Source organism: Bidens hawaiensis, unplaced genomic scaffold, assembly GCF_021521415.1.
Source record: "Bidens hawaiensis isolate Kalapana, Puna unplaced genomic scaffold, B.hawaiensis_p1.1 tig00069268_1, whole genome shotgun sequence".
Taxonomy (NCBI): Eukaryota; Viridiplantae; Streptophyta; class Magnoliopsida; order Asterales; family Asteraceae; genus Bidens; species Bidens hawaiensis.
The window spans coordinates 1-26,998 of NW_027502226.1; the positions used below are offsets into that span (position 1 = coordinate 1).

Genomic DNA, 26,998 nt, shown 5'->3' on the forward strand with positions numbered 1-26,998 from the left:
GAATAAAACCACATTGCAACCGTTTTTTTATGTTTTAAATTTAAAAAATAAATGATTTATTTTTTGTTTTGTTTTCGTTAAAACTGTGTTCTGCCTATACCACTCCTATACATACATATGAAAAAATAGATTTATATAAAAGGAAAGTTGTTATGGACAAAGTCTCTTGCTACCAGTTAGCAAAGAAAACGACTGATATCATTATCACTAATATTTAATAATTACGGATTAAAAAACATTGATACATTTTAGAAAATCAATAATTTATATTTTCAACCATATGTTATCACTTACCATGCCTTATGAAAGTATCAAGGCAGCCGGGTTTGTTAGATAAACAAAAATGAACGGTATACACTACATATCATAAACAAATAGAATCTTTCATCATGGTACATGGCCGACATATAATATCTTGAATTAAAGATGGATATATGTAGAGGTAAAAAAAGAACCGGTCTGAAACCTCGAAACCCAATGGTAGCAAGCAATTTATGCCAGTTTGAATTATGTACATTGAAACGACTGGTTTGGATCTTGATTTGGAAAACTAGTTATTTTTTTTTTTTAAAGCTAGTCATAGCACCATCTTTAGTTTTATCTCCCAAATGATCCACCCCCCCCCCCCCCCCCACACACACACACAGAAAAAAAAAACCATTTATTAGTATAAAAAATCAAAACGTAATCTAGTAACAGCATCCAAATGTGGTGTTAGCTATTCAACCAAATTAACTACGGGTTGTGGATAACTGGGTATTGCTAAAAGAAAACTGATGATCTTATTCTTAAGCCCACTAAAGGCTCACTGATTTGGGCCTATTAAAATTACCATTTTCAGGCTCAACCGTTTCTTGTTTCTAATTGGGCTCCAAATGAAAACGTTAGCCATGGCCCAAATTTAAACATTTTAATAACAAGTGTACAACACTACAACAGTACGTTGTCTTACTAATATCAGTGGGATATAAAATATTGCTATCATTCAATATTTGATTTATTATTATAGATAGACTTTTGTAGTAGGCAAACACTCTAAAAAAAATACAAGATAAAGAAGCTAGATATTGAAACAACTTTTCATCATATTTTTTATCACTTCAATTCGAATAGTAACAATCTTTTATAGGCTAAACAAATAAACAAGGAAGCGACCCACTATCCTAATAATTAGACCCATTACCTAGAATACTAGAACAAAACAAACCAGAATTAAAACTAAAACTAGTGGCGCATGCATGAGAACATGGAGTTGAGTTGTTGCATGAACTAGGAATGTGGGGAGGCTTATGTGGGATATGTGAGTGACTCGTATCATAATAATAATAATAATAATAATAATAATAATAATAATAACAATAATAATAATAAACAACTAAGTACCCCCCCCCCCCCCCCCCCCCGCAAAAAAAAAAGGGTTTATGCTTGAATAAGTCCAAACCAACCAACTATATATTGTTAGGGTTCAAACTGAACCGGGCAAGTTCATCCTTGGACCGAAAAATCTCAGAGTTTCTTAACGATGTTCCTCAGAATAGATGGGACTTGCCCTCTTAGCCCAAGGTAGGAGTCTAATGACAAGACTTTTCATGTACAAAGTCTATGATCTAAGCCTCGATATTTAGGCAACAACCTGATCAACAGTCATTTCTTCCTAGTTTATAACCGCTTTGATAAGATTGAGTAGCTAAATTAAGGGAGTGACCAGCCACCCAGTCAGACACGTTATGTTCCTTACTTTTTCAAGAAATTGTACGACAATTATCTCAACCACTTGGATCTTCACGTGAAGAAAAAAGTGAAGAAAAAAGACACTAATTGTTATACCGCCTAACATAAATGAAAATTAAAGAACTCTAGGTCTCACTTCCTTGGTCACAACTCCCAAGCGGTCTGCTTACCATGTCCTACAATTGAAGGGGTGGAGACCAAAGGTAAGAAAAGTAATAATAAGTTATAAATAGAGACATTAACAAAATTAATATCTAAGGTATTGGTCCCCATTAATGGCCCCTACTAAACCTTTTATTGGCCGCTTGTCATTAGATGAAAATGAAATTCATCAACGAGAGAAAGTGGTCACCAAAAAAACGAAAAAAATGAAAACAGAAAGTGGGCCTTAAGCCTATATAAATAGTAACCATAAGACTTATTGCATATCTTCACCAGCCATAATGAGATTTTTAATTAACTTTTGGTGGTCATGAGTACCTTTTCAACAACAAGAGTCGGTAGGGAATGAATAATTGACTATGGCCCATATGGTTGATCATTTTTATGTGACTTCGTGTTTGCTAGGGTTCAAGCACTGGTTCAATGACTCGTTTTCGTGAATTGACGTGTTAACATCTTTTTTCGGTTAGGGATAACGTACTTAGTCCTTACACCGGAGATATGTATCGACTCTAGAATGTGATGAGGGTCATACTTTGATATGAACCCAACCTCGCACCTTGATCATAGATTATGTTCACGCATGTTTGAGGTGTTTGTAATCAAAGGGATTTTTTTCCTCTCGTTAAAAAAAGTGTGATATCGATAGTCTTTCAATTATTCAAACCAGTTAGACTATATGTTTAATTTTTTTTTTTGGCGATATCCCAATATAAATTTACTAAAAATGGAGTTGTATTCAAAATAACTTAAATGTTTCCTACCAGAACTTAAACAAGAAAAGCAAAACCGGGTTATTCACTTATTTGTTTAATTCAAAACGTAGGTAAAACACACAATCTCTCAAAGTTGGTAAAGGGACCTCTTTTTTCACTTTTCTCTTTTTTTTTTACAAAAATAATAAACCTTTTTTTTAACAACATATATAATATTATAAGTTTATAACTTGAACACAATTATGAAAATACTTACAACACACAAATACCTTAGCATGATATGAAAAGAAAAAAAAAGTGTAATGCAGTCTTTGAATACTATGTTGTTTACCGTGTGATATTTTACCATTATAACAACACGATTATATAATAAATTAACACATTTACAAACGGTAAACCATAAGGAATAGACCATATATTTTGTATGTATTTTGCATGCATAACTTGACACAAGTACCCATCACCATAGTCCATAGGCACATCAACGCCCACATGACATATTTTATTAGAAAATTTTAATTTTTTTACCAGAATGTCCCTATATAAAGAGCAATGGTTTAATGCAACAAAATTATATCTGATACATTTTGATATATCTATTAATCATAAAGATCTGATAATTAGTTAGTTGGCTTTATCAAAAGTTAACAAATGGTGTGATTCATCATGAAAAGTGGTACTATAAGCAAATGTCTACCCCTACATATTCCTCTTCCTTCTAATCATCATTAATTTCCTTTAAGTTCAAAATTCCCAATTATATTAATCCATAATTAAACTTTCAATTTGAACGGCCAAGAACAAATAAACTTAATCTTACAAATAAACTCTTGCATGATAATATGAACAACAAAACCTTTCCCAAAGTTAAAGGTTTCATTTTATAACTATTTTCAACAAATTGTCACACAAGACCATTAGCAATAGCTCTATTGACATCAACACTAGTTGTTTCATACAATGGTAACTCCTGCATACACCGATCCGTCCCAATGCCAAAAGAAACATGGTCCAGTTCAAACAGATCCGAGCTTGCATAGCTCGCATCATCATTATCATTATCATCATCATTGTTAGTAACATTATTTTTAATCGAATCAAACACGTATTCAACCTTTCTCTCATAACTCTTCACTATATTCACACGCCTTTTAACCTCTTCGTCGACCAAATTCCCATCGAGCTTCACTACATGTGAATCAGATCCGCTAGCCGGATAAAACCTCACCGACCTTTTCACATCGGTGTTCAACTTTCCCCTAGACGACGACGTAGTTTTGCTTAAACACGTTCGTGAAAACGAAGACGCTGATTTGGATTTCCTACTTGCATGAACCATTGCCTCATCTTGACCTCCACTACAGGCCGAAGGAATCTTCGATTTCTTCATGTTCCTCGTACTGAAAAGCGAAAACAAAAACGATGCTAACCGACCTCCTGGTGAAACCGGCTGTTTTCCTTTCTTGAGGTAGCTATAGATCTTCATAGCTTTCGATTTCGTCTTAACAAACTTACCTTCATAATGTTGCACATCTTCAGACTTAGCATACATACTTGTATTCGTCTCGAATGTGTTACATTCATCATCATCATAACTAATATTGGTACGAATAGGTCTAGGCCTTGATGGAAATGGAAATCCGTATATTATTTCAGCTTTCGACGACGATTTCTGATCATCTCTTTCGTCAATGGATCGAGAGATGACATCAAGCAAAGTCGATGAGAATGACGGGGATTCTCGCCTATCCATTATGCAGCAATGAATGGAGATCACATTTGCAACAAGATTCAAGTTTGATGTGGAGTGAAATAGAGGTGGTGTAATGGACACAATATGAGTGACAGAACACGCTTTTTATGAGAAGTGGTGACGTGTACAACCAAAGTTAATTAAAGTGTAGCATAAGGAGGGAACTATAACGTACAATTTATCTCCCCCTTTATAATAACATGGTTATTTTAATATACAAACTATTTGAGACATGACATAAATTGTTGAACTGAAGGAGTTCAGATGTGCATTGCATAACAACCTGATTAATCCTAATTCCTAAGTATCATAACAATAATATCCGTCCTTTTGGTTGGTAAGAGCTCACATAATATTCTCTTTTTTTATAATTATTGCGCACAAAACATGTCATCACATGCCTAAGCTTACACGCAAAACGATTCAAAACTACGTAGTTTACCATTTTTAGGATTTTTAATCAAAACGACGTAGTATTGAAGCGTTTTGCGTGTAAGCTTAGGCGTGTGACAGCACCATATTCACTTTTCCCATTGTATATTTGTGTGGCTTAGTATCTCTCAGCTAAACAAAACAATATGACGATACACGAGTAGTTTATTGTACATGATTCAACATCTCTCAATTTCTTACAATTTGGCGTCTCAAATTGTTATGTTAATGCTGTTGAAATCGAAGTAAACCAAGAAATATTATGACTGTGATTCATAAATGTAGACCAAACTTTGTGCTTTTGGTTTGAAACTAAATGTAACTACTATAAACCTAAAATAATGGTTGTGCATAATAAAGGAATTACAGCCTTTGAGGACACACAACCCAGAACTAGTCAAGAGTTGTAATGTTCACTTGTCTCTTTCCGTACACCTCCAAATTGTACTCAACTATTATAATGGATTCTTTTTTATTTATATTTAAAATTTGAAATTAAACTGATTAGATAAAGCATGTAGTAATACACATGTATGAGGAACATTATAAGACTTAACTTATGTTTTGTTAATATTATTTTGGGTTAATCAATTTGTTATACTTGAACACTACAAAGACTATTAATTTGTCTTTGACTTATTGCTTTGAATAAATTGCAACAAAAATGAGCATGAAATTCAACATCTAACTTCTTGAACAATAAAAGTATGCATTGATAGGGGAAACTTGTAAATTCACTATGAATAAAAGAAAACATAAAACCGCTTCTATAACCCCCCACCATACACGAAAACTCATATCAAAAGTCTCCTGACCAACTCATCTGATTCAACTGAGACTGCTGTTGATAGCCACCAACTTGGGCTCCCGTCGCCACTCCAACCCCAACATTCCCGCCTATGGCGGGACCCATATGGTGCGGATTTGCAAGAGCTGAAGGTTGTGGAGGGTGGTGGTACAAACCTGGAAACTGCATATGAGAAGATTGTGCTGCTGCAGCAGCAGCATTGAATGAAGCATGGCCCGCGTGTGAAGGTAGATAGGTGGCGTGAGGTGACTGGCCCGCCATGTTGTAGTATGATGCTGATTGCATACTTGAGATGTCCCTTGGACTCATCCAATGTTCAGATGTTTCTCCCTGTGCATTGTATAATGAGTTTAATAACAGAACGAAACGGTTTATATAGATAAAACACGTATATTTTAAAATTTACCTGAGGATTTGGAACGTAAACATTCCCGTCTTTATACTTAATACGAGAGGAATCTTCTAGCCCCGATCCACTTCCAACAATTCCAGGGGTATTTAATGCATATCCAGTAGGACTTGTAAAGTTACCAAAGCCAGTAGGAGTGGCAGCCTGGACAGACTTGTACTGTGGAATTGCATACTTCAGCCCATTGGCAGTTACATGTGCTGAGTTGGCACCAGGCATGACCAGGTAGCTACTGCCAGTAGACGGATGTGGGGAATATGTGGGGTTGTTAGAGTATCCCGGCATAACCATTGGTGGAAAATACACGGGAGATATAAACTGGCGATACAGCATAAGGTTAGCGTAATGAGGAAGATGAACTTGTGGATACATTTGAGCCACTGAAGCTTGTTGTTGTTGTACCATTGGTATTGTGGTTGCAGGGATACTACCCGCATGTGCACTGAACCCCTGTAACAAAACACACCGTGCATAATATCAGTCATTTGTTATATGTGTTAAATTTAATGGATTTAAAAAACTAAATGGTTTATTGACCTCCTGAGGGATTTGTAGCACCTGACTCCTGAGTGATTCATCCGTGGCTGGTCTGAAATATGATATATCATATCCAGCCTGAGGATCATATGCCTGCTATAATATCAGACAACACAACAAAAATCAGATTGTTTAAACAAAATAACAAATAAAATGAAGCAATAATGATTAAAAAACTAACCGAACAACTTGGTACTTCCGAAAGACCTTGTTGCTGATGTGTTTCTGAAGGAGCATAAGATGGGCTGCTGTGTCGATCCAAACCAACGGTGTAGTTGTCCATGTTTTGTGGACTTGAAGACTCGAGTCTATCTGTCGGTTGTGGTTCAGATTCTGTCACTGAATCGGGTGAAACTGAACCAGAACCATGGACCCGGTCATCTACAGACTCAGCTTGTTTGCTTCCAGAAGGTTCATCGATAGAAGATTCTGGGGGGCTAACTGATGAACTGTCATGCAACCTTGCCAAGGGTTCAACATGTGATTGTTCAACACGTCTAGCTTCTTCAAATCCAGAACTCTGAGAAACATCTGACTCAATTCCCAAGCTGCCAAAAGTCAACCGACAACGATCAACCTCAGAGACCCGAATGTGTGCTGCAATTATCACATTTTGATTCTTGTGAGTTTGTACTTTACTTTGCAATTGAGACGCTTCTTTAGCCAAATCCTTTGATTTTTTAGCAGGAGGTGTTGACTTTTTAGGTGTTCCGATAACACCAACTTCAGTAACACTTGGTTTCTGACTTGACTTCGGTTTCCACTCCTTATTTGCACGAAGAACTACATTTTGAAACAAGTTAGCTCAATGTCACATCACCATAAGATACATGCATTCAGAAAAAAAAAACATAACTTCATACCTTTTTGACGAGTCACGAGTTGTTGATGCGGCCAGAAGATACACTAGGGACTGACTCTGCCACATTGGATTGAGAAGGCTGATCTTTAGTGTTTGATACAGAAGTGGCCTGTTTGGACGCCAGCTTGGCAGAATTTTCTGACCGAGCATGACGACGAACACCAACGGGCCCAACTTCACGTTTTATGGCTCCAACTTTCGCAGGTGGTCTGGATGCTAGAGATGGTATATGAACCGGGTCAGAAGAAGAAGAATAGACTCCTATTACTGAACTGTTAGGTGAGGTAACCGAATCATGTGGTTTTGTTGCCACCTGTACAGGTGGAGCAACATTTGAGACCTGAGTCCTCCTGCCACCCAAACTAACACTCTTTACCTGTTGCAAGTTTGAATCATTCGACACATTCACAGGTGATTTTAGTGTTTCAGAAGCCTCAGCAGAACTGTGCATGACCATGTAAATATGATATTATGAACTTTTTAAAAGTATTAAGTTAAATTATCCGCGAAAAGTATATATGATTACCTCTTTTCAGAAGTAGTTGAAGTTAGTGGCTCTTTAGTGGTCACATGTACCGAGCTTTTAGCAGGAGGCTTTATACTTCTGTTGCCATTTTGATTAAACCTGTTGTCTCTCATGGCACGAAACTGTCTACTTCTTACTGCATCTAGTAAAATCCCAACCATAAATACATGAAGCAAGAATTTTTTAACTCAGAAAGTAAAACAAATTCAAAAGGCTACATTACCAGATACATGATTTCTAACAAATCCTGCCCTTTGAAAAGAGCTACGATCTGTATGTATGTTAGTCTTCATTCCTTCCCTTTGAAAAGAGCTACGGTCTGTATGTATGTTAGTCTTCATTCCTTCCCCTTGAAAAGAGCTACGGTCTGTATGCGTGTTAGCATTCATTCCTTCCCTTTGAAAAAAGCTACGGTCTGTGTTAGTGTCACTCTTCATTCCTTCCCTATGAAAAGAGCTATGATCTGTATGAGTGTTACCCTTCATTCCTTCTCTTTGAATAGAGCTACAGTCTGTATGTGCGTTAGCCTTCACTCCTTGAACCATATGTTCAGTAGGTTTTCTAGGCTTGATAGGTACAGAATCCTTGAATGATGTAACCTGAAATCAGTTATAACAAAATAAAAATATGCTGCATATATCGGCATTTCTATGATACAGAAAATAAGCGTGAATATATATAGCTATGAAAATGTTATGATAACAAACCTCCTTCTTTTTGTCTCTTTTCCTCTTAACTTCATGAAACGGATCTGATAACAACAAACAAATAAATAGAACAATAATAAGTAGTTGCACAAATCAAAACTCACGATAGCATAGCTAAACGTTCCTTAAAATAATGTGCATAAAACATCATCCAACAATATGAAATAATGAAACCAAATCAGTTCTTGATTTAGATAAAGGCATAAAGCATATTATAGGATAAACATTCAAATTCAAGTCATAAAACTATTAACAACAAATACTTAATTCACAAAATGTTCACTAATTTATAACAAAACCTAAACTAGAGTTTACTAGGTGCCACATTTGCATTATCTAAAAGAAAAACAAATTATAAAAAAAGAATAGTAACAGAAACAAATGGCATTCATTTCCCCCTAAAAATTCAAGATTTGAAATAAAACAAAAAACCCTAATGATAAAAGACCTAAAGTAAAGTAATTTTCTTGAAATTTGAACCTTGAAACAACAATTTCTGAGCAGTCTCATTAGGATCCATGTTGGACTCTTTAAGGGTTGTGTAAATATCAGCATCGGAATGATTTCCCACGATTTCTTTGATCGATTGAATCGTTTTGCGAACACCCGCTGACAAATTATGCGTCCCTTCGATTCGCGAAACCATTTTTCAAATTGAAATTGAAATTGAAAGAAGTAAATGCAGTCTTGATTGATTATCTAAAGAGGGTTGAAAGAAAGAATCAAATTTTGTTTATTATACGAAAAAACAGAGAGAACGGCAGAGGTTAGAGTTTGACGAACGAACGAACGAACGAACGAATAAGGGTTTTGGTTATTTTAATTTTTTCTAATTAGGGGTTTTGGGATTGAGATGAAATTCTCCCCCAAATTAGCGCCCACTTCTTCAATTCAATATTTTGTTTTTGTTTTTGTTTTTTAAAACGACTAATTGTATTAAAAGTTAAAACGACAATGTTTAGAAGATTAATCCCGCAGAAACCCCAATGTCTTGATTTCCTCTACCGGCGAAGCGAGCATCATCTTTTTATGGAAAGAAAAGATTAAGTTGTTTCTAGTTTTTAAAATTAATATGAAAACATTGCACACATAAATGAGAAAATCCTATCATGTATGAGGTAATAACGTGACACATAAAAAGAGGTTTTTTAAACCCACCACCAAGGGCAAATGTAATGGAAAACGTCGTGAGGCGTTAAAGAGGCTCCACGTCGGAAAAAAGACAACCACGTATGTAGCGAAGGCATCATTCATTCCAAACAATGTCATCAGAATGACGCCCCCACCCCGAACTCTCGTCTCATATTGAGAATGTCTTGCGTGTTTTTTGTCTTGTACTCTTGTTCATATCTTAATTACATCTCCATGTTTCATGTGTTTTCGGTTATCTTGTTTCTTGCAAGATTTTATACCTATGACTTGTCCAACGCATTATTAAGATGTCTCGTTTCAATGTTTGATACGGTTTTCAGTGCGTTTGCGCTAGATTTAGCCTTTATAACTACAAGATCTGACGAATTTTGATTTGCAAAATCCATTATGTAGTATCATATTTTCATAGATATACGCTGCCATTTATTCCCTCACTCTACTGCTAAACATGGAAAGAAATGAGTTTTCATGTCTCGAAAGTGATTGCCATGTGTACGATGTTTTCTAACTTATGTGGTCGAAACTCGAAAGTGGTGGTTACTGATGTTTTTAGAACTTTTGTTGCATGTGTATTTTGTTTACTGGACCTCAGTTTCTGTATAATTAAGTCAGTAATGTGATTGAAGTTGAAACTGAACTTTGCTTCATCTTGTTAATCCAAGAATCTAAATGATGGTTTTTTTTTGTCTGTGTGTCAGTGTGTGTGTGTGTGTGTGATCTCTTTTAACAAAAGAAGCATGCTCTGTATATCAAGGTCATATCTTGAGCTAAAATTCATTTGATTACTTTTTTATCGTTCCCGTGAAATTAATTACATAAATGACTTTTATTGTTTTGTGAAACATCCCCAAATCTTTATCATCAACAATAATCACCACTAAGGGTAATTACTTATATTTGGTAATCATTATTTTTAGGAATATAAACACAACATTACTTCATCATAATGTCTTGCAATATGCAAATCCTTTTAAGGTTTTGATGACATAGTCCACTAAGGAAGATATCAAACATATGATGAAATTGAACTGCAAACACACTAATATACCATATTCTTAACCATTACAAAAATCCAAGTAACACAGCTGTAGAAAGCAAAAGTTATGGATGAAGAGAAGATGGTTGATACAACATACAGTATTAAACCATAAATCGAGCGTTTTATATTGCACAAACGGAACGAGTCAAAACAATTATAATGAGCTAAAACAATTCTAAAGTCTGCATGTTGGCTTATTTCTTGCCTTTTCAGCTACAGAACAAGTTACAACTTCACTCCACAGAGTACAGACCACAACAAAAGTTAAAGATAATAGTATATATCAATGCTCCACAAGGTATATTATAATAGTATTCTCATTACACATATTCAGAGCCCATATGAAAAACGAATGGACTAACAATGAGAAAACCAAAAGATTCATCTGTCTTCTATAAAAACTATATCATCCATCATTAAACACCAACCAACAAACAAAATCAAGATTTTGTTTTGAACCTTCTCTGAGCTTTAAGATCCACCACAATAACCGATATATTATCATTGCTTCCTTTTTGTAGAGCTAACGCTGAGAGGTAATCGGCTGCTGTTTGTGCTGCAGGATCCACCCCGTTATGATCTCGTTCGACTACATTCCCGCCATTCTTTTTATGCCAGATTAATATCTTTTTTCTTGCAACGTCGCATGCTTCTTCATTTGACATTACATCCCATAACCCGTCGCTTGCTAATATAAGAACTTCGTCTTCTCGGACTCTAGGCGTGAATGTGATTTCTGGTTCCGGTAGTATCCATGGTTTCAAATACTTATCACCTGAGAAACACACCAAAACGAGTTAATATAACCGTAAAGGCAATATATTAAATTTTGACACCCCTACAAGTATTGGACTCACCAATAGATCGTGACATTGCAAGCACACCAAAAACACGGTGTTCTTTCCATTGTATAACCTTGCCTCCGGCTGCCTCAATTCTTGCATATTCATCTTCTCTATTCGGCTAAATAGTTAACATTCAAGCAAAAAGTTAGAGATTTTTATTTTATTTTATTTTATTTTTTGCTGCTTAAGATACGGATTAACTTCACTTTTTTCCCGTTTTAATCACTGTACCTCTTTTACACTTTTAAGTCGTTAAACTGCGACTTTTTGTCTCATATAGATCATTAAAAAAGAATTTTAATGATGACCCAAACAGGACAAATTATTTATTGGAAGTCTGTATAATGACCTAAACGGGAAACAACCATTTATAATGACTATAAAATATATTGAAAAATGCACAATGACTAAAAAACGACAAAGTATAAGTACATTGGCAGTTAATGCAAAAACATCGTGACGAAAGAAATGTATTTACTTTATGATCATTTGACAAAGCAATGGCTTCTTTGCCACGGTAAAGCACGGCTCGCGAATCACCACAATTTGCAACAACAATATGTGAAGAACAGATTAATGCCACCACAGCAGTGGACCCTACAGTTTCAGGTGCCACCGGTTCAGAAGTTGCGGTCCCACCGAGTTCATCATCTACCTTCTGGAAGCAATTAGTGAAGGCTTTCTTCCAACCGATTTCTACACTATCGTTGACCGTCCCTTTGACCAATTCTTGCTTCATGACATTTAACTCCTCTTGTAAAGCAGTATGGACACGATCCCAACAGTAGTTAGCAACCTACACCGAGAAATGAATAACAATGAAGTTTTGATAAATTAATAATATCTGTTAACATAAACTTAAAAAGGTTTCAAGATATACCTGAGATCCTCCATGTCCATCATACACACCAAAAAAATGAGCGGTTAAATCACTCAAATTTGGATTCGCCACATAATCTGCAACAAACATCTTAATAGGTATTTTCATAAACTGAGGAACAGCAATAAGAGCATCTTCCATTTCTGGCCTTTTACCACAAACCGAATTACATCCCCAAAGCGGTAAATATTCCAACCGAAAAACACTCTCTATAACTTTACTATGATTCTTATCAGCAATCGCCATTACAGACGCCTTCAACATATGCTCGTTCGTTGTCGCTTCCAAACTAATCACTTTCGCAACAATTTGACCATTATCTACACCCTCAATAGCCATAACAGATGCTTTCAACAATTCACTGTTGATGTCAACCGGTTCATCCCCAACCGACATAGTTTCATCAGCATCACTTTCTTGAATAATAATCTCATCACCAACAACTCCATTTTCCGCTAACTCGTCACAGTTTCCGTGAAGTGTAGAGTTTTCGGTAACCGGGTTGGTAAGATTAATCGTGACGGAAACCGTAGGCAGCATCTCTTCCATTTAACCCCTTCTTCTCTAATCACAATTATCACTAACTAAACCAACAAAACCCCAAATTTTACAAGAACCCCTTAATCTTGATCACTAATTCAAGCATCATAAACCATCAAGAACGCCAAATTACTAGATCTAATAGACAAAATTAGGGTTCTTGATTGAAAAAACAAAAACCCCAAATCCTAATTTCAGTTATAAACACCAAACGCCCAAATAATGACAACATAAACCCTAAAAAGGTGAAGACTTTATTGAGAAATTGATCACGTGAAATCTGGGTTCCATGGATCTGAGGCAACCCGAGTGAACCAATCAACTTAATTTGGGTTTTCTTCTCATCACTCTTGAGAAACTAATGGTATAAGAAACCCTAAAAAAAGATGAAATTTTTGAGTTGTTTCAGCTGAAATAAAATAATAAGATCAGAGGTGCTTACCGATGAGTGCAAATGTTGTAAAGAAGAAATTGATGGCCGATTGGTTCAAGAGAGAGAGAGAGAGAGAGAGATTTAATTTCCTCGGGAATTGTTTAGATGACTACACGTATGGTATGGATGCATCTATCGACATTATTCAGTGCATTTTGTTGTTGATCAAGTATTGGTGGTGGTTTTACTTTTAAATTTACTTTTCCATATGTCACCTAAGTTAGCTTTTTTTTTTAACGACTAACAAAACATGTATTAAACACTAGCTAGTAGCTAGAAAAGAGTGTACAACGTCAACAAAAAAAGAAACCAAAATACAACAATAGTATTACACCTTGAATCGACACCAATCTTCCCAAGTTAAGTAACGCTTCTTCCCTCTATTTTTAATCCAAAGGTAACTTATCACCTTGACTTCCTCAGCCAAACCTGGAAGACTTACCGAACTCCCATTATGGATCCCACTACCTAAATTGTGAGCTGATTACATTTTTTTTTAAGTTTTGTGAGATTACATGAGAGACACGTTTTGGACATCTAAATTGTTCATGTGATATAAAAAACTAACAAGATTAGTTTTTGGTTAATATAGGATTGGAGAAGAAAAATACGTTTAAAGTTTGGACGGTCTATAAATAATTTAAGAGCGGAGATTAATTTCTACGAAGTTAATTTTTAGTTAGTATGAGACTGATGAATGAAAATATGTTAAAATTTATGAGTGTCTATAAACATTTCACGAGTTAGGATTAATTTTGGTCAATAGTTCAAGTTGGGTTTGTTAAAATTTAATTTCCTAAATACAGATGACAAAATACTCATGCCTCAAAATAAAGAAAGTTTACCAAAATAAAAGGTTAATGACGACAACGGTGGTGGTGCTTGTAGCTGTGATGGCAAGAGTGGTGGTAGTTCCAGTGGTGGTGGTGGGCGGCGACGGCGAATACAACAAGGGGTGTGATAGTGGTGGTCATGTGGTGCTTGTAGATGTGATGGTGAGGGTATTGGCGGTGTTGGCGGCGACACTGATGGTGTCAGTGACGGTTATGGTCAGGTGATGGTATCGAAAAAGTAGGGTGAATGAGGGAATGAGAGGGAGAGGCATTGAGTCTCACTCCCACTTGTTCAAGAATTATGGGGTTTCAGGTTGGACCATGAGATTTTCTCACATATAATGAGTTTCCTTATGAAGATGGTCTCCGGTACTCGAAGAATGAAGATGATCGGGTGAGTTAGTATTCGTAAGTGATCCAAATTAGTTATTAAAAAGCCATAAAGTTCATAAATAATTCAAAACCGATTTAAATGGTTCTTTTACAAATTATATTATTTTAAAAAAAAAAGGTACTATTATGATTATTTCAATGCTACTTTAAAAATAGATAAGACATTGACGAACGCACTTGGAAAAGTAAAATGATAGCATGAGCATAATTAGTGATTACTAGGGATGTTCTAGATTTCTAGTTTGTAATCTGTAAACGTGCTTAAAACGGCCCACCGTCCAAAACCAGACTCACACCACATCGACCCCGGTTCACGAAGAATCCTCTCCCTCTACAACAAACTCGGTGATTAAATTGTCACCATAATCAATACCTTTTTTTTAATCTAATTTATCATGGGAAATGAAAGAAATAAGAAATCTAAAAAAAATCGTGTTCCAAGTTTCTAAATTGAAAATAAACGAAGAGGAAAAAACACTGAGAAATGGAATGACGATTGATACTAGTCTTGATCCTTTCAAATTGAATAGTGAAGAAACGTGGATCGGCTCACTGGTAGACGATCAACTTTCCTCGGGTATGAGTATGCTATTTCACCGATGGTTCTCCGGAGTATGAATTCTTCCACCTACAAAACGAACAGCACCGTGAACTTACCCCTCAGAAAGGGGCAGGGGGGTCCTCTTTGGGGTAACCCTCCGGTGTGAGAATAAGAGATTGTAGGAGAAGATAATAATAATCTGAGAGTGAGTAAGGAATTAGAATGTATTTTCTTGCTTACCTCCCCTTGTGGAGGTGGTGTGGTATTTATAGTGTTAGGGTTTCCAATGATTGGGCTCAGATCCCATTAGGGCCTTTTTGGCCTTCTCCTATTGCTTTGCGCCACTTGTCCTTAGGACACCTGGTGCTTTTTTATTGATTATTCTCTGACCCAGGTATTTCACCTGACCCATGTGCAATCACGTGGTAGCACATGGGTTTTGCTGAGTTGTCCACCTTTCATTGGCAGCTGTCAACATCAGCATATTCTTATTCCTTAAAGGATACCTTCTGGAAGGTTATCTGACGAGCACAATCAAGGTTGTCCTTATCCTGATTTGGATAAGGACAATCAGGATAAGGACGAGGTTGATTATGTGCATGTGTGATATGCGCCTATCCTGAGGATGCGCGAGGTCTTCTCTTTATTCTCACGCGCAGATGTTTCATGCGCAGATGTGATATGCGCAAGCATATGTAATATGCGCCACGCGCAGATGTGATATGCGTGAGCATATATGATGCGTGAGCATGTGATATGCGCCACGCGCAGATGCGCCACGCGCAGATGTGATATGCGTGAGCATATATGGTGCGTGAGGATGTGATACGCTTGAGCATATGTGATGCGTGAGCATATGTGATGCGTGAGCATATGTGATATGCGTGAGCATATGTGATATGCGCCATGCGCATAGGTTTTGGCTTTGTGCCTTCATGATATCTTGATTTCAAGCCTCTTGTCTATATCTTGTGGGTTGACCCGCCCCGCTCGATGTTAAGGCGGGTACATACCTCTTCAAGCCCCCCCAGTCTAATGTGTGTCTTGTCTCGCGCGAGCGAGGTAAGATAGATATTAGACTTAATAGTTCTCTTTTAATAGGGTTTGTCTTTTCCTTTTTTATTTCTCATCGTTGCGCGAAATTCTACCCTTTTGGTTGAAATGAATCGTCCATGTACGTGGTTGGTTGGTGCTGACATGCGTCAGAGATGGAGACATGTGTCAGACTTTTCGTGTGCTCGAGGTGCTACAGTTGCCTTTCCTGTCCCCTCACACAGTGTCAGGAACACGTGTCGCGCTAGTGTTGGCCAGCACCTGCGAGTGGGGGCGCGTGAACTCTGATCAGTACCTGTTTCGTTCCCTTTTATGTCCCCTCGCACAGTGTCAGGAACACGTGTCGCGCTCGCGTTGGCCTGCACCAGCGAGTGGGGGCGCGTGAACTCTGATCAGTACCTGTTTCTCTCTCTCCTGGGCCTATAAAAGCAAGCCTTTTGAGTTGTTATTCTTCATCTTCATTGTTATTTCAGAGCTTTTTCTTTCCTTCCATTTTTATTCCGATTAAGAGCCTGTCTTTTGCTTCCAGATTTCCGTTCTTGAAGTAACCTCTGTTTGATTCACAGTTGTATGTCTGATAACCCAGACGCCACAATCTCCCCCAGCAAACGCCGTGTAAAATCATTAGTCATGTCCACTTTGAAGAAGACCGGCAAGGGAAAACGGGCTGCCGAGGCCTCGTCGGAGGAGGTGGGGAAGGGCAAGACAGTGAAGAGGTGGGATGAGATTCCCTGCAAATTGAGACAGTCTGATTTCGACAGTCTCATCGCCTCTCAGTGTTTTCTCCCTGAGTACGGCTGTCTGCTCCCGGCGGCCGGGCAAACGGCGGCAGATCCGCCCACCGGCTATATCTCCTTATACTGCCATTTTTTCACTCACTGCAACCTTCGTCTCCCGATGACAAGGTTTATGGGTGCGCTGCTTCAATTTCATGGTATTCACATATCCCAAGTCCATCCTTTTGGACTTGTGCCCATGACTCATTTTGAGTTCATGTGCAAAGCTCAGCGCGAGGAGCCCACCCCTCGGCGCTTTCAATATTTTTATAAGCCAAAAATCCAAGATTCTTGGTTCTCGTTCATTCCTCGCAGTCAGAAGGTCAAGTGCTGCACTGTTTCCTTCAAAAGCCTTCATGACTGGTCTGAGAAATTTTTTTATATTAAGGCTGGTGTGGTTCCCATCCGTATGACCATGCGCGCGATCACTTCTGCGCCTGCGGATGAGAATGTTCTTAAAAACCCAACTGGCGCATGGGTTAATAAGTTGACTGCTGAACCATCCCCCGCCAAGAATATTTGCGAGGAGGCGCTGGTGGGGGTTGGTATGAGCAGGAGGTGGACCGACAGCGCGACTGAGCCTGTTATCAAAGTTGATGGCTTATGTGAGTTATTAGCTCATTGCATTATTTCTGCGCGAATATAATTCGTTTTGCTGATATCATTTGTCTTGTTTTATGCAGTAAGCAAGGAGTACGTCCATGCCGCCTATGATGAGCATATGGAGGGTGGCTCTGTCGCGCTGGGGGCTGGGAAAGTTGGTTTCCCCGATCGCTTCGATGATATGTTCATCCCTGTTGATTTGGGATTTTGCTTTGACAGCGATGCGCCTGGTAGGCCTTTGTACTTATGCTTATGCCTTTAGAATACCAAATTTGGTTAACATTTCTGTTGCACGTATTGTAGATGCGCTCGAGAACTATGAGCTGGAGCTCGCGGAAGAAGAGGTGGAGGAGGAAGCTGAGGTGCCACAACTCAAGCGTAAAGCTAAAGGGAAAACTGGCGCAGGGGCCAGTAAAAAACAGAAGAAAAATGATGCCCCTGTTGCTCAGGATCCTCCTACTCAAGCGAAGGGACTTGAGAAAACCAAGGGGTTTACCTCCAAGTTTTCCTTGTCTTCTTTGCCTCAAGGTGTGGGCAGTCCTCCTGTCCACACGAGGTTTGGTGCCGCCACCTCCTCTCTTCGCGCGGCGGAAAAGGGAAGCGGCGCTGCGCCTGCTGTTTCCTCTTCTCCAACAGGTATACTTTGTTTATACTTTATGGTTTTATGAGCGTGATTCCGATAGAGTTATTAATGAATCTTTGCTCACTCAAATGTTTGTAGAGCCGGCGACCTTGGTGGATCAACCTCAGGCGCAACAAGGTACCGAGGCTGCGCCGAAGGTTGCTTTGAAGTCCCCTGTTTTACCCTCGAAAAGGGGGAAAATGGACTTCATGGCGATGTTTAACTCGCGAACGGCGGTGCGCCAAGGTATATATTGCGCTTTTATTTTCTGACTTTTTTCTTTTAGATCAAGTCATGAATCATTTCTCTTTGTTGGTTTTTTCATAGGAATTATAGCTGGCACACAAGCTGCTGGCGGCACTGCTGGCGCCGGCGCCAGCGCCGTTGGTTCTGCTCCTGCTCATGCAAGCACTGAATCTCCCCTCATTGGGATTACTAAGGAGCAGGAGACTGTTTTACGCGCTGATCTAGCGGCGTCGATACCTCCCTCACCTCCTCCTGCGCACAGCCCTCCTCGCGAGACTGGTTTTGATTTTTCCAAGTCGCAGGAGAAAAGACCTGTTACAGAGGATGATGAGGAGGTCAATTTTGAAGACTCCGATGGTGGCCGCACAAGCCCTGTAGCGCCACGAGATTTCGTGGCGCAGCCTTCTCGTAGGGCTGGCGCTGACTTTTCTGCTTGCTCTCCGCAGGTATAAGTTCGTTTTGCTCCGCTGCGCGGACTTCCATATTAGTGTTTAGATGACTAAAACGTTGCTTTGTGTTTGCAGGAAGCCGATCACATATACCGCCCGAGATGGAATATTACTGAGGATAGCTCATTTCAGTTCATGGGTGTGTGTGAAGACTTCTGGGCTCACTCTGTGCCTCCAGCTGAAAGGAGGTTTCAGGAGGACCGCGCTCGCGTGGACTTGCTCAATGACCATCTTTTTGCTGGGTCTGCGTTCGTTGCTGCCTCCCAAGAGCTTCGCTATGATTATGTAAAGGTGCATGATGCTCTTGCGGAGGCCAAGCAAGAGGCTAAGGTGTCTGCTTGGAATCTTTCTGACGCTCGAGAGAGAGCTGAGAAACTCCAAGCATAACTCAGCGAGAACCGAGCAAGTGCCAACGCTGCCTTCGTGAAGCGCGGGCATGAGCTGCAGGCTGCGCGGGAGAAGCTGCAGGCAGCAGAGGCGGATGGGGCCAAGTACGCGCGGCGAGTGCGCGATTTGGAGCTAGATGCAGAGGCGCGTGATCAAACTCTTGTGCAGGCTATCACTGACAAATCTTTATTAGAGAGTGAAGTTGCGCGCCTAAAGAAAGAGCTTGAGGCCGCGCGGGCAGAGAAGGATGAAGCCCTGGAGACGGCAGCGTTTGGCCAAGAAGAGCTCGATGCTGCGCGAGCGGAAAGGAATGCGGCCTTGGCGGCAGCAGCGTCCGACAGGAAGAGCTAAAACAGACCAAGGAAACTGTTGAGTTGTTAAACTCTCAGATTCCTGCTCTTGAGACGTCTGTTTCTTCCCTCGCGCAGGATCGCCAATGGCTAGTCTCACAGGGTATGATTCGTTGCGCTTATGCGATGAAATACTCAGACGAGTTTCAGACCCTTGTGATGGATTGCAACGCTGCCTCGCGCTTGGTGGGTCGAGCTGAAGGGTTTAAGGATGGCTGCGAATATAGCATGCTGAAGAAGAACCCATCCGACTACCCTTATCAGCTCGACGTCGTCTGCGCGGACATGGCCGAGGTGGGGGAGAAGTATTTGAATACTCCCATTCCCATCCTTGAGCAGGTATTTTAACCTTATTGAGTTTACCTTGACTTATTTTCCTAGTCTTTTTGTACTCATACTTTTCCTTATGATTTGCAGATAGCCTCGCTTGCTGATCAGCCCGATCTCGGCGCTCTAAAGAAATTACTTGACGAGTGTGAAGGGGCTGGTGGCGGCGATGATGGCGCGGGCAATGCTGCCTCTGCTAGCAGCTCTGGCGTGGCCAAAGGACCCGCTCCCGACACTATTGTAATAGAAGACGACTCCATTAAAGACGAACAGCTTGACTATGGCAAGTTTGGAGATGACGAGGAGCGGGCTGCGCCAGATGCTGAGGGAGGTAATGATGAGGGCGATGAAGAGGCTGACGTTGATACAGAGACTTGAGAAGCCCTTCATGTTTTTTTTTATTTGTAGTTTGTATCTCATCATTTTGTAAATTTGTAAATTTCTATGTTTTGGAATGAAATTTTGTTTTTCCCTTATTCGCATCTTGCGCATTCCCCATTCATCTCTTTATATTGCATGTTTGCTTGTTGAATATAAGATATGCTTGCACGTTGAAATTTGAACAAGGTTGTAAGGAAATTATTTTACTTAATCCTTGTCATATTTTAAGTGATTTTGCAATATCCTGACTATGCTGACACGTGCCTTGGCGTTTCATTATTCCTCTTTTGCGCGACGTTATGGCTCATTTATTATAGGGAATTATGAGTTTTTTTTAGCCTTTACGTGTCAGTATGTGTTACTCTGATATCCATTACAATTCCATGCGCGATCTCGACCTGAGACCTTAACAACTATGTTTTGGCATGTGCTTTGCCTTAGTTGTGCTTAGGTATTTTTATGGTCTAGCTGCGCAGCATGTAGGATGGATGTTGTGAGTGATTTGAGCTAAGGCTCGTATTATTGGGCTAAGGCCCTGAGCTAAGGCTCATATTATTGGGCTAAGGCCCTAACGTTTTAGAGTTAAAACTCGTTAACGCGTTTGAGCTTGAAGCTCGCGCATGTATGTTTTACTTCGTTTTATTTTTAGTTTTGATGTCAATACAATGTTGTCATATTGCTCAAAATTAATAAAGGGAAGTGTGAAACATGTATGCAAAAGGTAATAGAACACACATTAAGAGAAAATAGCGCTTATCATTATTCATAATGGCTTAAAAAGCCTTGATTACAAACTTGACAATTTTTACATGAAACATTTTCTAAGCTGTGCTGCGTTCCATGCGCAATCTTTTCATTCTCAACCTTGTGTCGTCTGATATCGTAGCTCCAATTGTGATTGTTTGCTCTGGGAATTTTGGGTTGAGAATCCATTCCTCTGGCGCGTTGTTTGCCATTGGAAGTTTCATTCTCCCTTCCCTCGGTATACTTGTCACTGCGCACAAATGATCTCGGTACACAAATGTTACACCTGTTGGTGTTGGGAACCCCAGCGCGCCGTGCGCTGGTGATGGTATGGCGTTGAATTGAGCAATCGTTCCTCTACCCAAGATCATATTGTGGCATGAAGTGGTGGGCAAGACCAAGAAGTTGACAATTTCGGCTCGCTTGTGTTTCTCATCCCCCATGGTTAGTTCAAATTGTATCTGACCTAGGGGGTGAATGATTTCATTTGAAACACCCGAGATTGGTGCATTCACAATTTCGAGCCTTGCTTGGTCTGCTGGATCCAACTTTCTGAAACATTGCTCATACATGATGTCTGATTCACTGCCAGTGTCCACCAGGACTTTTGACACTTCATAATGAGCAATGTGTGTAGTGATGACTAGAGGACTGCTGATAGACGGGCCTCCCCTGATTCTTGGGAAGATTACTTGTTGCTCGCGCCAATCTCCTTGGACTTGCGCGCTTCTCTTTCTCGATCTTTGCCCTTGCCTTCCTCCCTCGGCTACACAGATTCTTTTGAACTTTTTGCTGGCTGAGGCTCCATCTGGTTGTTCATTCTCTGGTCTTGGGTTTTTCACCAGGTGAGCCAACTTGCCTGATTTCACATCTCTTTCAATCGCATCCTTCAAATGGTGGCATGCATCGGTGTTGTGCCCTGTGGACTTGTGAAACTCACAATACTTGCCACTGTTTGATGGTCCCTTGTGGAGTAATGGCTTGGGGCTTTTAAACTGGACATTCTCTGTGCTTAACACTTGTGAAGGCGTTTTAGTGAGGGGAGTCCATATTCTTGGTAGAGGTCTGTTAGGCTCTCTGCCGCCTTCCCTCTTGTCACTTTCTCCGCGATTACGAATGTCTTTTTGGGGCTGGGGTGAGCTTGGTTGTGCCTGCTTTTCTGCGGGAGAAAAACTGGTTTGTTGCAACCTGGACCATACGGAGTTCTGTTTGCCCCTCCTTTCATTGTTGCGCGGTGCTTCTGTTTGATGCCCTCTATCTCTTGCTCTATCTTGGGCAATTTGTTTTTCATTTCGCGCGAAGACTCGCGATGCTTCCATTAGCTTGGCCCAAGTGGTTGGCATGCCATCTCTGCTCACGAGAGCTCTGCGGAGTTGATCACTGCGCGCACCTTGAATAAAGGCCACGCGCAAGAGTTGTTCAGTGATACCTCCAATTGCCAGAGATTCCTGATTGAAACGGGTTATGTAGTCTTCAATGGTTTCATCATTCCTGCGCACGCAGTGCATGATGTCATCGGGGTCGCGCGTGTGTCTGCGCTGCTGTACGAAGTGAGCCTGGAACTTCTCCAATAGCTCTTCGAACCCATCGATTTGTCCAGTCGGCAAGCTTTCGAACCAGACACGCTCTGCGCCCGTGAGGCAATGAGCAAACATGTGACACCATGTTGGCATCGTCCAGCTTTCTAGGTTTCCAGTGTTGTAAAAACCTTGTAGGAAATCGTCTGGATCAGTTGTGCCGTCGTACTTGCCCAAACCACTTGGCATTTTGGTTTTGTGCTGAATGAGAGCCTTCGCGATGCGCTCAGTGAATTTTGAATGCTTCACCAAGATGGCTGGCCTGTATGGTGTGGTTACGTCCACTTGCCCTCTCGCTGGTGGGTTGTACGGTGTGTACAGATCCATATCGGCTTTGGCCCCAGGCGCTATGTTCATGTGCGCGCGGAGCTGTGAGCCTCCTGCATGAGTATCTCGCGTCTTCCTCATGCTGTGCACTTCTTCATCACTAAAATCAGCGTGTTCAGTGTGAACAGAGTGACCATCTTCCGGCGCGCGCGCCGTTTTTGTTGTTCCTTGAATGGTTTGCTTATAAAACGCGAGCCTTTGTGTTAAGTCGGCTAACTTTTTGTGTTTGACCAGCTCATTGTATTTGTCCATTAAACGTCGTTGTTCGTTTATGAGCCATTCTTTAGGGTCATTGGTTTCAACTTCTGGACCCATTGGTCCTTTTTGTTTCGCGCCAGTCAGATTTTGGAACGTGAGATCGTCTGGAGGAGTTTCAGTCTGGCTATGAGGAGTTGTGATGAAGGGATGGTTACTGGTGGTGCGCGCAGAATCACGCGGCACCCTCAGAAACTGCTGTCCCTCATTAACATCCTCAAGCTCAATATCCTCCAGAACTTGATCGCTGTTTCGAACACCAGAAACCATGGTGAAGTTTTTCAGAGAGAACTGATGAGATGGTGATTTTGTTGCCGTTGTAACAGGTGATGGCGCCAATGAAGAAACGTAGGAAATTACTAGGAACGAGCTTATTATCCTTCATGTTATTTTGAAATTATATTAAAATTATATTAAAATTTTGTCACTCAATTGAGATTAAACTTGAAGCAAATGATGAATGGCAATTGCAAACAATTAGATGTTTAGTAATTGAGACTAGTGTTTCTTTGGTGGTGGCAAAGTTAGTTAGGGGGATCGGTAAAGGGTATGCCAAAATTTTCGGTTAAACGGCTAAGTTTTTAGTTCAAGTCCAAACATGTCATGCTTGTGTTTGGTTGACTTGTGAACTCTTGGTTTATCCATTTTTAATTTAGATTTGTAGATAACTAACGGGTAGCGTATCTCTTCATTTTTACTGAATGTACCTCCTTGTCAAATTAGTCATTCTATCTTTTCAACCTGGTGTATAAACTAGGGTATAAGAGTGTGAGTAGGCGTTTACGAGATTGTTATATTAGTGTTAAATACGATCCTATTCCTATACGGCTATATATGCATTTATTTATTTTTTTTCTAAATCAATGTAGGGGAGATGCACATTTAGCCAAACAATTTACCGAATTAATAATCTAATCTTTTTAATAGAGCGATTCAAGAAACTGTAATATTTCAATATACTGAACGCCTCATAACTGTTTTTTGACAAAATTTCTTTTGTTTTAGTTATATTATTATTATTCTTATTATTATTATTATTATTATTATTATTATTATTATTATTATTATTATTATTATTATTACATGCTAGAGAGATTATATACAATCAAGGATCTCTCTAGCTTTCTTGTTTGTTTTAGAAATAAAGTTTGAAGCAGTTTAGTGTAGAAATCCGTAATCGTTTTGATAAACAAATCTGATAGCATAAATACATCAGCACAGTAATAAATTGCTGACTTATGTTTCAATTTTTAAACCTACGAATTGTTTTTGTTAAGCTGTTAGTCAATGCGTAGTGGGCGGCAAATTGATAGTATTGATAAACATGTGTGTGTACTGTGTAGCACAAAACATCTCAAAGTGCAATGAAAAAGACAGTTTCGGTCTTATTATTTTTAAACCATTTTCTATGATTTGCCTATTGAAGGAAGCACAAGCTTTACCAGCAATAAAAGCATTGGTCAGTCTCCAAGCCATAGTCTGAGGTCTGCTAGTTAGATAACATGTGGTGATGAAACTATTTTCTATGCTACCCAACTATGTCTTATAATCTGCACCAAGTTTGGTCAAAAGCATGTCGTGATGAAAGAACTCATAAAAATCTTGAAAAGTCAAATATGTCTTTGATTAGGAGTCAAACATTATATAGATTGAAATAGCTGTTTTTCTTTTTTCTAAATTTCAAGACTATTTTTTGTCATTCGGCGTCTTTTTGGTTGAAAATGTTTTATGGGTGGTCTTGATGAATAAAGTTGAATACTTTGGTGGCCACCACATACAATATCCCTAAAATCATCATCCAATTAACTATTTTGCTATCCAGGTTCATTTTTGCATTTGAAGATGCAAATACGAAACACTGAAAGCAAAAGTTTTTCGGTTACGCCGAATAGGGAGTGAATGGGGAAAGTAGTTATGGATTATGGAACAGCAGAAGAAGTGAGATCAAAAGAACAAGCTAAGCAAGAGTGTGCCATTTAAGCCTTTATCAACAGGTGCTGATTTTACAATTTTTAAAAGTTTGTTTTGCAAGTTCACTTGCTTATTCTAATTCACTTTTTATTAGCATTGTACGTTTTTTTCTTCTAGTTTTAGAGACAAAAAACTAATCCAAACAACATTGTAGTGAAAAAAACTGCTAATTCTCCGATATCAGCCAAACAAAACTCTTACTCTAGCTGGCTAAATGGCTGGATATGGTCTTAAACTTCTATTTCAAATCATAATTCTACGCAACGCAAAGATTAGGAAGAATCTAATTTTAATTCCATTTTAAGTTCAATAACACAACCATCATAAACAATTCTTCATCTGCGACTTCTGAAATTCGGAATAAGAAAAAGTTCACACAAACTAAAAATATGTATCCACCTATGCTTATTGATAGATATGATGAAGTGAGAAGCCGAAGTGGTTTAAAAGAAACATCCAAGTACTTAACAAGATTGCAAATTTGGTTATTATTTTATGCTTATAGTCCAACAGCTTGTTGTGTTACTTGTTTTGGATCTTAGATTCATAGGAAAGTCAGTTGAGATGTGAATCTTTTGGATTTCTGTTTTATATGTAGATAGGGAAGTGGGGATGATATGATTTGTTGAGATATGGTCTTAATTTCCTTCTTGATCTTTAAAGAACTTGTAAGGTACAGAAGTGAAATTGTTAGTGCATATCCTAACTTATGTTATGTCAAAACTTTAAACTAAATCAGCCTTTGCTTTATTTGTGTCTATTTCAATAGTTATATGTAGTTCAAAATAGAACTAAACATCTAATGATCATATTGTGAAAAGAAAATGATGTCACAGGAGGAAACAGGTCGCGGGTCGTTTTCAGAAGTGAGGAAATAAACTTTTAGCAGCCAGTATCATGCACATTCGCTTACAAACGTTTTTGACTGATTTTTTTATACAACATGCATACGTGGTTTGCGATATAACAGAAGATTGGTTTTCATGTGGGAGAGTGATTTATGCAAACTTATTTGGGAAAATATCAAGATTTCATGAAAAAGAAGTATGGAAATGAACAAAAGAAAGAGGGTGATGTATGTGGTAAGTTAAAGAAAAGTTTCTCTCTTCAATCTTGAGTAGAAAAGAGGACTTCTTCTTTCATTGGATTATGATCATTATCGTACTCAGTATATCCCACCAATAGCAAAGCTATGGTAGGGTCTGAGGAGGGTATCATTGGATTATGATGAATAGAATAAAAGATCAATTGTGGGGACTCCAATATAGATAAATAGAATTCTAATTTTTTACTTTTTGGATTCGGTTTTATTCAGAGGTATCGGATTTTGTCATTATTTTCTGTTTTTAACTCCCTTGAAGGTCACGAAGCTTAAGCTGCATTTTACCTACTCTCTTTAATAAATAGGGTGTTGGTGGGGTCCGTGAATTTTTTGATAATGAATTTTCATGTTTTTAATTAGTTTAAAGGCTTAATATGATTATATTATTAACATCACAATATTTTTTTTTTGTAGATAAATACAGTTAGGAGTGTGGTTATAAGTTTTTGAGTTTTAACCTTTTATTATTATTATTATTATTATTATTATTATTATTATTATTATTATTATTACATCTTGTTTCTATTTG

The 26,998-nt window shown here is 38.9% G+C and overlaps 2 protein-coding genes and 1 pseudogene across 3 annotated transcripts; all 3 read right to left on the bottom strand.

The window, feature by feature from the left end:
- Positions 1–3,044: 3,044 nt before the first annotated feature.
- Positions 3,045–4,518, bottom strand: LOC143605385 (protein BIG GRAIN 1-like B). Its single transcript, XM_077081524.1, has one exon. It carries the CDS (start codon positions 4,360–4,362, stop codon positions 3,514–3,516), a length of 849 nt encoding a protein of 282 aa, XP_076937639.1. The 5' UTR covers positions 4,363–4,518; the 3' UTR covers positions 3,045–3,513.
- Positions 4,519–5,418: 900 nt separating this feature from the next.
- Positions 5,419–9,406, bottom strand: LOC143605384 (uncharacterized; annotated as a pseudogene). Its single transcript, XR_013148509.1, has 9 exons — positions 9,124–9,406; positions 8,644–8,687; positions 8,160–8,535; positions 7,937–8,078; positions 7,412–7,853; positions 6,730–7,331; positions 6,549–6,641; positions 6,009–6,461; positions 5,419–5,932 (listed from the first exon to the last, which is right to left on the bottom strand). The product of XR_013148509.1 is annotated as an uncharacterized LOC143605384 (transcript).
- Positions 9,407–10,955: 1,549 nt separating this feature from the next.
- Positions 10,956–13,508, bottom strand: LOC143605383 (putative protein phosphatase 2C 6). The gene is made up of 4 exons (XM_077081523.1): positions 12,560–13,508; positions 12,158–12,475; positions 11,692–11,797; positions 10,956–11,609 (listed from the first exon to the last, which is right to left on the bottom strand). Exons 1-4 carry the CDS (start codon positions 13,106–13,108, stop codon positions 11,275–11,277), a joined length of 1,308 nt encoding a protein of 435 aa, XP_076937638.1. The 5' UTR covers positions 13,109–13,508; the 3' UTR covers positions 10,956–11,274.
- Between the last annotated feature and the right edge of the window lie 13,490 nt (positions 13,509–26,998).